General features: G+C 48.1%; 1 protein-coding gene across 1 annotated transcript in view; it reads right to left on the bottom strand.

Moving 5' to 3' along the window:
* Positions 1-13,177, bottom strand: part of RNF213 (ring finger protein 213) — a 52,427-nt gene that overhangs the window by 10,500 nt on the left and 28,750 nt on the right. The window contains exons 28-48 of the mRNA XM_086473436.1: positions 12,747-12,883; positions 12,327-12,422; positions 11,742-11,860; positions 11,060-11,182; positions 10,247-10,329; positions 9,776-9,923; positions 9,272-9,407; positions 8,656-8,844; positions 8,066-8,205; positions 7,471-7,625; positions 6,905-7,117; positions 6,341-6,522; positions 5,455-5,575; positions 5,244-5,344; positions 4,819-4,998; positions 4,121-4,284; positions 3,924-4,026; positions 3,103-3,217; positions 2,057-2,267; positions 629-819; positions 200-328 (exon numbers count right to left, since the gene is read on the bottom strand). Of these exons, the coding sequence (XP_086329562.1) occupies positions 200-328; positions 629-819; positions 2,057-2,267; positions 3,103-3,217; positions 3,924-4,026; positions 4,121-4,284; positions 4,819-4,998; positions 5,244-5,344; positions 5,455-5,575; positions 6,341-6,522; positions 6,905-7,117; positions 7,471-7,625; positions 8,066-8,205; positions 8,656-8,844; positions 9,272-9,407; positions 9,776-9,923; positions 10,247-10,329; positions 11,060-11,182; positions 11,742-11,860; positions 12,327-12,422; positions 12,747-12,883 (3,036 nt within the window). The remainder of the gene's footprint in view (positions 1-199; positions 329-628; positions 820-2,056; positions 2,268-3,102; positions 3,218-3,923; positions 4,027-4,120; positions 4,285-4,818; positions 4,999-5,243; positions 5,345-5,454; positions 5,576-6,340; positions 6,523-6,904; positions 7,118-7,470; positions 7,626-8,065; positions 8,206-8,655; positions 8,845-9,271; positions 9,408-9,775; positions 9,924-10,246; positions 10,330-11,059; positions 11,183-11,741; positions 11,861-12,326; positions 12,423-12,746; positions 12,884-13,177) is intronic.

The following is a 13,177-nucleotide window of genomic DNA, read 5'->3' on the forward strand; positions in this document are numbered from 1 at the left end:
CTGTGGTAAAGCTCCCCCCTCAGATGCAGGGGGGTAGTGCCTAAATGAGCAATCTGACAGCACTCAAGCTGATTGAGTGTTTTACATTAGAAACCGCTCAAGTATTTTATTCTTCCAACACCCAGTTGGAAACGCACAAAGCTTCAACGCTGGCCATCCAGAACCCACTACAGGATTATGGTGAGGAGAGTGTGCCCACCTGCCCTGCCTCCAGCAGCCCCTCCGTGTTACACTCGATCATGGCTTTCCCCACAGCATCACGCAGGACTCTGTAATCCTCACCACATGCCAGGTAACGGTCGATGTGATTAGACTGGCTGTTGTGTACCTACAAAAGGGAAAGCCCCTGGTGAGCACCAGCCACTGGACAAGGCAGGATCTCCTCTTCCTCCCCAGAACTGTGCCATTTCAGCCTTTGGGAAGAGACAGCAGGCAGGCATGACAATTCAAACGGCTCCTCACTGCCCCAAGAGACTCCACGCAACAGAGGGAGGATAAGTCATCTTCACAACCACTCCCACTGTGGCGAGTCCCCTAGAGCCACGCAACAGCGAGAACACCCAAAGCAGCACAAACTGAAGACCAAGCAGAGACCAGAGCCATCTCCAAGGAGACACCTCCTCTTTACCTGTTGCAGAACCTCCACTGGGAACACCCAGTTAAACTGTGCCTCTGTGACAAGCTTCTGAGCAAACTCCACCCCATGCTGACTAGCGAGTTTCCGGATCAGGTAAACACGATGCCAGTCGTTCTTGCTGAGGCTGCAGAACATCCTCACGTTTGCCAGGTAACGCTGCTTCTCCTCTACCTGGTCTTGCTCTGGAGGGGGAAAATAATTTAAAAAATAAGAAAAAAATAATTAAAAAAAAAAAAAAGAGGCAAACCCACATCCTGCTTTGTAAAACTTCTGTCGGCACTAGCTGTTGCACCAAGCTCCCTTTACCAATACTGACTAATTACACAGAAGAACTTGAGAGCCCTCTCTTCCTCGGATGCTTATCTAGTGTTTCCTCAGCTGTATTTTAGACAATGATCCACGTCTTTGACAGGTGATGACACACTCTACTTCCATTTCCTTCTCTCAAGGACTGACCTGGTTTCAGCTGGGATAAAATTGATTTTTTTTCCTCGTAGCCAGTACAGTGCTGTGTTTTGGATGTAGCGTGACAACAATGCCGATAACACGCTGATGTTTCAGTTGTTGCTCAGCAGTGCTTGATTTCTTTCCAATTCTCCTCCCCATCACACCATGGCAGGAAGGAGTGAGCGAGTGGCTGCGTGGGGCTTAGTTGCCAGTTGGGTTAAACCACGACAAGGACAAGTTTTCCCATTTACGGGTAGTTCATTCTCAGAGCTCTTCCATCTTGCTCAATAACAACTCTGCATCATCTCAACTGCCAAGGAGGTGATGCTCCCTAAGAACGATCTCCTGGGATGCACCTCGCTAGCCTGACATCCTCATCCAAGGGCTGGACACTGAAGTCCCTTGGAGTTAGTTATGTTACTGGACTTTGATGCTTCATGAACTGTGTAATATCACTCTCCACACACTGTTCTCCTCTATTGGTCAGCAAATCAGCTCAAAACTTTTTACTTTTTTTTTTCTCCTTTTGAAGTATCTCTTCATCCTTTTTCACTGTGCAGAGCTCTCGTTCGTATAAAACAATAAGCCCTACAGCAGTCGTGTATCTGAAGCCTCATTTATGTTTTATTCAGTAAAGTTCAATTTAGTTGTCTCTAAATAAAGTTTCATTGTTAGCATCTGGAGGATAAAATAAATCTCCTTCCCAGGGTGCAACTGCTACGTAACTGCAGCCTAGGGGTCCCCAGCACAGCCTTACCACGAGCCATAGAGCACTTCTAACCATGGTAGAGGGGACAAATAACAACTGACACTCCGGTGAAAAGCAAAGAAAGCTGACACACTCGTTCTTGGCCACGCATCAAAACAAGTTGTAGCAGAGCCCAGGTGCACTGGCAGTGTCCAGCCCACCTCCCATGGTGACTTTGCCCTGCACACAGCGGTTCCATTTGACAGCAGAATAATTAGACTTACCCGTGGGCTCATGCACGTCGAAGAGCAGCTCTGCAGCCTTACTCAGGTACAAGCGAACCTTGGCTACTGCCTGCAGATAGTCGACAGATGATTCCTGAGGAGTTTCTCGATTGTTTCTTGGGAGATAGTTCTCTGGAAAGCCTCTGTCTCCAGGCAGATAGTTTGTATGTTCACATCCAAGGCTGCCCTCAGACTTTTCACACATGGAATCCTAAAGATGGGCAGAACCACTGAAATCGGATGTCTCCAATGCATCCACGCTGCCTCTCTCACGGCACCCTCCACCCCGAAGCCGTTAGCTCCTCCCTGTGATCTCTCCAGGGCTCATCCCAAACCTCTGCCCCATCACCAAGCACCATTTCACCCACACACCCAAAGCACTCCCGTATGTCCTAAGCAAGTAGCCGAGCAAGAGTTATGAGCATGCTGACTGGCCACACGGGCTGAAACACACATGCCGTGTGCCAAGGTGCCAAGCTCTACCTGTCTTTCCCTTAGCAAGAATACAAATTTTGATTTTATCTACAGTCGCCATTTTAACGAAAACTATAAGAAACAAAACCTCTACCCCACACCCAAGTTTGTTTCAAGTTATCCAAAGCATTAAAAGCTATGCAAGGGGAGGAAAGGGAACAATCCAAACAGCATAACCACCTAAAGCTCTGCAAATGAAACCAAGAATGCAGTCCAGCAGCGGACTACTGCAGCTAGAAATCCCCCTGCTTGCTGCACTCCTGTGTTGGGGTTTGAGCCTTGTCAGGCCTCACTTAACACTTAAGACACCTGCCCAAGGCGGCCAAGAGAAAACAGAATTTATGTAACGCTGCAGACACGCATGAGCCTCACCCTGAACAGCAAGGCTCATTACTGGAGAGCAGGTTCTGACCTGGTGATTTCACATAAGCTTCCTTTTGGGCTTTCTAGTTGGGCAGCTAGTTACACGCACAAGAAACGTGCCTAAAATTGCAGAAGAATTTTTCTGTTCTTGACTTTTTTATTCCTGCCACAGTTTTATTGCCCAGCTCTTACCTACCCAGCACTCTTACCTCTAAGCAGTTGACAAAAAGCAAGTAGAGTTCTTTTTTATCATTTTTGTCTAGGATCTTGTTGTGCTCTACCTGGGAGAGGTAGTGTTGCACGTCATTTTTCACTTCATTGAAGCTACAGGAGAGAAAAACACCCCCTTACCACAACTGCAATACTGACACCTATTACTGATGCTCTAAATCCCGTCCAAAGCACTAGTTATGCCCACGGGACAGCTGGGGTCACTCTGGAACCATCTGGAAGTTGGAAAAGCAACGGTGCCATGTTCTGCCAGACGTCATCCAGCTCCACAGCCTGAGGCAGGCTTTTATCATCAACAATGCTCAGGCAGCATTTCTAGGGCATAAGTCACCTGATCTATTTTCAGCATCTGGTTTCGGAGAGGATCATGCTTCGAAAGGGCTGAGTGTGCACTGACTGCAAGGGGAGGCTGGCAGAGCTAGTGTGAATGGGGAGGTCTGCAAGCTCAAAAGATCATTCTTAATTAAACATCTGCAGAGGAGGAGGGTTGCTTTGCTGATCTAGAGCATATCAGTTAGTCAGCTACCTTCAGGTTACCCAAGCCATCCACGTTCAGCACAGGTTTGGGTCAAGAACAGCTAGGTAAACCTTGGCACAGGCTGGGCAGATTCTTCAACACGAGCTACATGCAAGCCAGCCCAGCTGCATTACAAAGGCACAGGATGAATTTCACCTGTAATGACTCAAATTCAATGGACAGCGTGGAAGTGAGGAGAACGATAGATCGGTTTGAAAGGGTCATGAGAGACAAAGAACCACCCACTAGCGTAACATCCATCGATCGTCCGACTGCGCTCACCTGTACTTCAACAGGAGCTTCAGCATTACCGAGCGGATCACGGGGGTTTCATCCACTTCATCGTTAAATGGGGACAGAAACTTTGTGTAGATGGCAGGGTGATCTGCAGAGATAAGGAAAAGACAAATCTGGCAGGTGAGAGAAAGTGGCAAGAGAATCAGCTCCAGGAGGCTGAGATGGGGATGAAGGGAACACACCTGAACCTTCCAGGAGGCTTCTGTAAACAAACAGCAGATTAAGGAGCTCTTGGATCACCTCTGCCTGAGGGGGTTCATTGTCCTTGAAGCACATGGTAGTGACCACATCTATGAAGAAATTATTGCATCTCTGCCGGAACAGGGCATTTCTTTCTATGGCATCTCTAGGGGAAGGGTAAAAAGCATTAGGAAAATGTTCAGATACAGAACCACTTAAATAATGGATGAAGCAAAGCAAACACAGGCAAAAGTCACCAAGGTGAGACACTTTTCCAGCTTCCCAAAAAGGCTGGATTTGAGCAACCTTTCAGTAGTATTGTCTGCAAAGGCTGTATCACATGGACAACTAAGCTCACAAGTGACAACATGATGCCAGATGCACTTACGGAGAGGTTTTTGCTAAGCTATCACAAAACAACCCAAGGTGACAAGCAGTTCCCTTGCCCGATTCAGCCACTGACAGTGCTTTAGCTTGACAGGGGTTTGTAACTACAATTTTCTTACAGAGGCCAAGGCAACTGCCTCCCTTTTCCTGAAATAAGCAGAAAAGGGACAGGACCTGTTCCGGTTCCAGAGAGAGCGGAGCAGAGCTCCCTCCACCTGTTCTGCTCATGTTGACAGCTTCAGAGTGGTGACTCAGAATTCCCTCACACAACCGCAACCCCCCCAATGCTTCTGCCTTGGCGAGGGCAGGGTACCTGATCTCCACAGAGACGTCGAAATGAACGTCCTCCAGGGCAACGTTGCAGTACGGACAACGCATTTGTGCGGGTACTAGCCACGTTCTGATGCACTTCTGACAGAACACGTGGCAGCAAGGCAGGCAGACCGGATCCTTTGGCTCCCTTAGGCAGATGGGACATGGCTTCAGACCACTCCTGTAATTCAGAAACAGCAGTGAACACCATTGCTTCAATGTTGTCTTACCAGGAGCCTTTAATAAGATGTTCATCTGCAACTAGACCAAGAGGAGACAACGTAAGACCTGTTGGTTAACTGCTTAGTTATTGCTCTTCATTTGGCTTTCATGACATCGTATGCAGCGCTGCCTTACGCCCAGAAATGTGCTGGCAAAACAGGCAACATTCCCACGGGACTCTGCGACTTGTCTCAATGTCAGTACCTGTAGAGCCTCCTGCTGACTTCGTCCTTACATTGGCACAGTACTTTCATCACTGCAACAAAAGTGGGATGAGTCTTCATGTCTGAATCGTGCTCAAAACACTGCAGAGGAAAAGGACAAAGCTAAAGGACTCAGCCCTAATACCCGAGACAAAAATGCACATGATCAGCAGAAGCGAACGGGGAAGAGGTGAAATCCCATCTTTGCTTACCTTGGCAAGACGCAAGGTGTATTTTTTCACTAAATTCTCAAATCCTGGCATCAGAGTGTCGATGCCAAACAACACGTGTTCCACAAACAGGGACATGGAGAAAACCCGGTTCCAGCAGACTCTGTGGGAAGGAAAGCGTGAGTTCAACAAGCACAGCCAGGAGCTGAGCGCACGAATGGAACCGCAGTCTCGGGTCAGTAGTGATCTCACTGCTTTTCATGCTCACCACGGCAGCACTCGGGCACTTCTTGTGCAACTTCTTGCTTTGCCCTCTGGTTATCAGCCCTGGCTTTCTGTCAGGGACAAAGCACCTAACAGCACCTAACGCCGTGAGCTTATTGCACAGGAGCCTGTCCTGGGCACAGCACTGCAGCAGAACTAGGACCACTGCAAAGACCTTCTCACCTCTAACTTCTATATCAAGGAAGTACTTAAAAAATAATCACCATTAACTACACTTTCTTCACTTCGGTTAAACTAAACGGGGTCTGTGAGAAGCTGGGGTAATTCTCTGGGCTTGTCTTCCAAGAGACAAGACTCCATCACAGATGCAGTGAAGTTCCCCACCTCTCACAGTCTTTATGCACAGGGGATGAAGTGGGGAGACATTGCTGCTTAACAGGAACCTAAGGAGTTTGAAATAACCCATGAACCTAGCTGGAGTGCACTGATGACACTGCCAGATTTAGAGGGAGAATCCACATGAGATGAGGAAAAAATAGATCTGGTTGTTGATGCCTGATGTGTAATTGAGCCTAGCAGAAACCTGGAAAGGTTTGCAAAGTCTTTGAGAAGAGCAGCACCAGAGCAGCTTTCAGCCTGTACTACTATCCTTATTAACAGCAAGGCAAAAGACCAAGATGGGGAGCAGATCTGTGGTACATACTCGAGTTCTTTTAGCAGCTGATGGCACCGACTCCCCCTCCTCTGTAAATTCTTCTCTTTACAAAGAAATTCAACAGGCATACGAAGATTCTTCACTCTCTGCAGCCAGATCTCTGGATGGGCTGTCTGCACTTGACTTTCCAGCTCTTCAGCACACACCATTGCAGCCAACACATCTAAAACCTAGACACACAGACAGGGTGTAAGTGTAACACAACAGTTGCATTTCAGAATTATTTCTGAACCTTGGGCTCTCAATCTGGTTTGCTATGGCATGTGTTCTACTGAATAATGTTCTGCATTATCTTAAGCTCTTGAATTCTCATGCTCATGGCTCGGATCACTAGCACATCCTATTAACAGATGCAAAAGCAGGGCAAACTATTTTAAAACTTGCTAGTAACAATGATAACATAGCAGATTATTCCTAATACTGAGGATCCTGACTGAGCTTGCGCTTCCCACTTTACTGTTGGTGAAACCAGGAGACTAAACACTAGCTAATTCAGTGAAGACAGAGCTCTGCTAGGGCTGAGGATCACAAAAGGCCTAGCAGTGACTCTACCATCTCTGAATGTGGTACTCCATGTCCTTCCTGGTTAATAAGGTAGCCAACCACACCGGGGTGTACAGCCAGGATCCTAGAGAAGTTCTGCAGGCGGCTCTTGAACTTATTGTACCCAAGGTGAACCCACGGCAAGGATAGCACCGTCTCCTCTCTTCTGGGAGATGTTGCCTTCCATTCCTCTATGCAGGACAAGGCGGCAATTCGCAGACACTGAAAGTTTAGAAAAAAGTTAAAGTCAAAATGAAAAAAGAACTTTTATAATTCATTTTGTACTGGAAATCCTAGAAAATTCTCTGAAAGAAGAGAATCAGTACTTTAGAGACAGTCTTAAATGTGTCAATTTTTATAGGTGCTCCCATGGAAGTGCTTTTCTGAGTAAGTTCTCAGCAGTTCCAGCAGCCATTCACTGTTAAATGCACCTGCTTTGTCACTACCTTGCTATTAGCCTGTCTCAGAGGGGGATTTTGTTTGAGAAGGCAAGATTTGTACATAAGGGCATGTTCACAGGCACCATGCTCTTCTCTCCACCCAAAGGGTTTCCAGCTTTTGTTCCAGACACTGACCTGCAGCTCCTCTGGGGAGGACACACCAATGGTCAAGACAATGAAGTCTGTGATGTAGCACTGGAAGAGCATCTGCCTCTCTCCCTCAGTCAGAGCAGAGATAAATTTTCCCAGTGCAGTTTTCTGGAAGATATCCACAAACTTCTCAGCTTGGTCTGGAAAATGAGAATGCAGAGAAAAGCTGAATATTAGTAGGAGGCTGGGTTTGACACAGCTTCTCTCTTAAAGAGACCGACACCTAATTAATCACTGATGCAGACGGCACCACCCTCATTCAGGGCACTGACACGGGATTTGAGGCCAGGCCTCCTCAGCCCAGGCACCAGGGTTGTGTTTACGGAATCTCACCTCGTCATTAACTCTTGGCATTTCCACAGCATTTTGGATACAAGGGCACAGAAGGTGTGAGGAAAGACTAGCAGCGAGAAGCACAAAGAAAAGCTGGTTGCACAAAGCTCTGCTGGCTCGTGAGAGCAGAGAGGGATTGAAGGTGACTCCAGGGTCACAGAAAGGTAGAGGCAGGAGTGACAAACCAGAGTTTACAGGGCAGGTGGAAAGAGATGCTCTGTGTCATGAGCTCAGGCCAGGCTCTCACCTTCAGTGTTCTGGATGTATTGAGCTTCCAACCACATCTCATCCAAGTACTCCTTTATCCTCCAGCTGAAGGGCATCTCATTCCCAGCATCAGCAGACACCGTCATGTTGTTCTGCACCAGAATTATCTCTGGCTGAGAGCTAGGAGATGAAAAGGTCATTAATGCACTGGGCTTTGCCTGGGAAACAGGTTCAGACAGAGGCAGGAAGCAAGAAATTACCCCCAGAAGGGGATGAGGGAAGGGGAAAGAACTGAAGGACCCGATAATACAGCTCATCCTGCCAACTGTGTAGCATTAGACCTACTCAGTAAGCGTTCCCTGGCAAAACGGCTGTAATGGCAGGATGTGCGGGCTTCAGGAGCTGGGTAAGCAGTGTGAGCATGCCAAGAGCTAGAGAGCAAAGCCCAGGAGTACTGGGGATAAGGTAGAAAGAACAGACTTCTGAAGTCACCAAGTACTGCCCTGCCGCCTCCAGCACAGCACAGGGGAGCAGCCAACAGGGTTAACCTCCCACAGGGATTTCAAGCCCGTGCTGGACTGGTCTCCGTGCTGCTAGCCAAGCCCTCCTGCTGCTCTCTCCAGTGCTCACCTGTTCTTACCCACACCGTAAGGGACAGTCAGCAGTTTTGTATCACTGAAGATAAACATCCACAGGTTTGTCACCCACTCGGCTGCCGGCCTGACCAACAGCTCCAGATTGCCATTTCTGTCTATGACAGCAATCAGGAGAGCCAGGAATGGAGTGATCACGTTCTGGACTCGCTTCCACAAGGTGTGCCTTTGGGGGCAGAAAGAGACCAAGAAACCCAGAGGGAAGGTGAGCAACAATAGCAGCAAATCAGGAGGTGGCTGTCCTCAAAAATGGCTGACATTTGCCTGTGAGAAAGTCCCAACCCTGCCTTTAAGGGTGAAAAAATACCACCAACAGGAAACCCCACGCTTCTCGATCTGGCTCGCCTGTAATCCCACTGTTCCACTCAAAGCACTTGTGCATCCCTGTCCCAGTACAGCCCATTCAGCTGTAAGTCACCCTCCTTCAGGAGCCAGGAGAGGACAAAACTGCCTTCGGAGAGTTTCCAGTGCAGGCTGGAGACTGACACTGCAAATATTCAGATTACACAAAACTGCTGTCTCTGCTGCACAGTTGCCATTTGCAGACTTTTCTTGGAAGCCTGCAGGTTACAAGATATTGCTGCTGTCCTCACCTGAAGGTGCCTGCCTCCTGGAGAGCACTGAGGTTGGAAGCCTCCCGAAGCACCCAGTTTTTTGGGTGAAGGGAATTTTCTTCTTGCTTCTTCAAAAGGTTGGAGAGACGAGCCTTTGTGATCTTCAGGAAAGAGGCTAGAAAACCACAGGGAATTTGCATTTTCTCTTCTATTGGCATCGGATCCAAATCCAAATATCACACCAAGCGCACTATTTTACAATAGTTTCAATAATCAGCCAATGGAGAAAAAGCAACAGCCACCAGTGCTAGCCCAGCCAGAGAAAAAGGCACGATCCGAACTCCAGGAAGGGCCCTACAGCCATGAGAGAAGCGACAAACTGCAGCACAGACACACACACTCGGGAGATTGCCTGGGAGATCCACCTTGTCTAAGCTACAGCAAGGGCCACTGACCTTTGGGTCCTCAGTGATTTAAGTTACACGCTTTGCTGGTCTGCTGGATGCTCAGGGACACTACCTGCTGCAGCCAGGAAGCACATACCTTTCAAACCATCCTCTTTGGAGAGAAGGCCCAGGAGAATCTTAATTCGCTTTCTGCTTCGACTAAGATCTTCATTTTGGTCCCGTAACATCCCCACAGCACTTTGTACACAGGTCCTCAGGAGTACAGTGGTGTCCAGGATTTCACCCTTCCCAGGAACAGTGTGAAAAGAAAGTCCATTACTTTTCAGTTTTCCACCCAGCAGAAGCTCTTAAAACTGATTTTTAAAAGTTAGCAAATGACTACAGAACTAGAGGGTCCTTAGAACGGTTTACTGCTTTAGTGATGCTGATTTTGATTGGGCAGCAGGAGGAGGAATTTGTGTCTGATCATTAACATTCATGATGCAAATAATATTCCTGATGGATTTCAAGTGAATGGAGAGGCAAAAGGTGTGTTGCACCGATGAATGACAAAGAGCAGAGAGCCCTACTGACAGCTGAGAAGCAAATGAACATATTCTGAACTGACCTCACAGTGCTTTGCTTCTGGCACTGGTGTTTCCACCTCCACCTCATTTTCCTCCTGTTCTCCATTCACAGGCAGAGCTACAACTAAGGTGCAGAATTTTTATTAGAAAGAAGCAGTAAACTTCTGCATCAGTCAGATAAGAGTTTATTTCACAATTGCATCCCAGAGCAGCAGAACATCTGTCAGAGATCCATTATCACCTGCACGAGCAGCTAAGATCCACCTGCTTAGGGCGGCCAAGCTTCCCACAGCAAGAACTGGAAGAAATGAGACAGAGCTAACGCACTAGCTCTACTAGAATCCTGCAAGATTGCAGGTGAAAGAATGGTGAAAGAAAGAAGAGTAAGAAAAAACTGAGGGGAAAGAAAAAAGTCTTTTCCAACCTTCCTACAGGTTTAGGTGAAGAGATCTATATTTGTGCAAGTGAGATATTCTCTGGAGTGACTCCTTGTCGGTGGCCTCTGCCACGCAGCATCTGCTGCCTCCTGTGCTGAGACAGAATGCTCAGGGTGTTGAGCAGTGCAAATACCACATTTTTGGTCAAAAGAAAAAGGGAAAGCTACCCAATTAACTTACCTGATGACCAAAAAGTTGCAGTAACAAACTAAATACAAATAGAAGTTGGTAGCCATGTAGTGACCCCCCACAAAAAACAGATGCTGAGCAGGGAAAATCATTGGATATGTTGTACCAGGCGTAAGTTCCACCAGCACCAGTGGAACACTGGCACCAGCACAAGTCTGGGACTACATCTCCCCTTTTCCCCACTGGCATATGCACACCACTGGCTGGCACAGCCAGCATGCAGCTCACCTTTGGTTTTACCTGAACCCTCACAGAACATCTGGCTGATGGTGAGGTTCTGCAGGGCAGTCATATCGGAGATCATGTCCTTGGATCTGCGGAGATCGTCTATATGCACCGACTGCCACAGTCCTAATGACAGAGGACAAAAAAACTACAATCATTTCATGCCTGCAGCATGCTCTTCTAGAGGAGCTTCCTGAGAATTATCTCCCAGTACCTGTGGGCTAGCAGTTCACATTCAGAGCTCGCTTACTCTCAGTTCTCGTTGTAGAAAGGGAAAGAGGGAATTCACTTTGAACATTCTAACGCACGCTACCCTGACTGACGGGCCGTGCATACTGCCAGGGCTTTGAGGCTCTTTGAACCCCCTCCACACAGCAGGAACCTTGCTGTTGAAAGCAGAACACGTAAGCAGGTACTCAGGATGCAGCGGTGGTTTGCTGCTCTCCAGCTGACTAGAAAGAGGATGTGGGCAAGGCAAGGTGCTCTCGCAGAGAAGACCAGGACTCCAAGGTACTGACGCCCCGGGGCAGTCTCTGTGGGTAAGGGAAGGGGCTCTGGCAACCCACAGGACACACCAATTCCAGATTTTAAAGCATTAAAAAGGAAAGTGAACAAGAGAATTGTTGCTCTGGTATGTTTGCTGAAGCCAGTTGAAAAGTGAGGAGCAACAGATGGCCAGACCCACCTCCATGGAATCCCACGTAGGACATTCCTCCTTCCACCCGGGAAAGCTTCATAATAAAGTAAACAAAGACAGAGACTTCTCCCAGGTCCACCCTGTTGATTTCATTCACAACCGTGTATCTGCAACGAAGAGGAAATGCTGTTGACAGATCACAGACAGACAGAAGTTCATGGGCACAAGTCTTTCCCCTGTAAGAGAGGGCACTTTTTTTTTTTTCTCCCCTTTACAGACACAAACACCTTGCTCAGCCCTTCCTCCTGGCTGGCTGTGCTGAGCCTGCCACCTCTAGCTACGCCTCGAAGGACTCCCAGTCCTCAGCTCTCCAGGACTTCTGCAGCCAGTGGCAAGAATTCACACTCCAAAGGGGCTTATCTGGTAATTTGACCCACCTTAGTTTATTTTGACTTGGGTTATAAATTATTATTTGAAATAGAATTAGTGCTTCTGGATTCATCCCACTACAGAGTAACCAAAGGATTACACATTCCTGATTCTGAAATCCTCAAAACAGCACCAATAATCAAATGGGGGTGAGGAGTCACCAAGCAGAACAGGTAGCTGGGAACCACTTCACACTTGACTTACTTGGCTGAGGCGATGAGCTGGGCATTTTGAGAGCCATCTTCAAAGTCTGTCTGAATAATAAGGACTTTATTTCCTGATGTGCCATCAAGGAAATCTCTGAAGAGTGAAAGGGGATTTAAAAGAAGTCACTAAGTGTAGAAACAAAACATAAAAGACAACAGAAGGAGTCACTCCACACAGCTTTGGCTGCTGCAGGCAGGAGGAGGGATTAAAACACCCATCCTAGACGGATGGTGTAACTTCAAAGACCCATCTCGGTATGGTGGAGTTCCCACTGTTTGCACGGAGCCAGTCCACTGTTCAGCACAGCGTGGCCTCTTGCCTCCCTTTTCTGGGTGGGCTACTCCAAATGTTCTGCCCACGCACCTTCCACCCAGGGGACAGCCCGTTCGGAGCGGGATGACACAAAACCAGACTCACCGGATGCCCTTCAGGAAGGAGTACTCCGTGTCAAACTGCTGCAGGAACAGGATTTGAGGCCTTTCTGCTTTACCCTGCAGTTCTCTCTCCAGGCAGGCAGTGTCAGCACTGGTCAGAAGCCTCGAGAAGGTGGTGACCTGGGAGCGCAAGATGTCGGTTTGTTCTTTGCTCAGGAAGGCATAGAGACTTCCTCATCTGTGCTCCCAGATCTGCTACCTTGCTGCAGAGCTGGACTGCACCCCAAAAAACCCCATTTATTTGCCCTGCCAGTAGGCAAAGGGTCAACACGGGCTGTTACACCAAGCCAGGGCCACGGCTGGGTAGCTGGACACAATGACTCCTGACTCGCAGGGAACAGCAAGTCCAGCCCCAAGAGAAGCTGCATTATCTCCACGTGAGGCATGAGAGGGAGAAATTCTCCAACCAGCCTC

Source organism: Leptosomus discolor, chromosome 15, assembly GCF_034619465.1.
Source record: "Leptosomus discolor isolate bLepDis1 chromosome 15, bLepDis1.hap2, whole genome shotgun sequence".
NCBI lineage: Eukaryota > Metazoa > Chordata > Aves > Leptosomiformes > Leptosomidae > Leptosomus > Leptosomus discolor.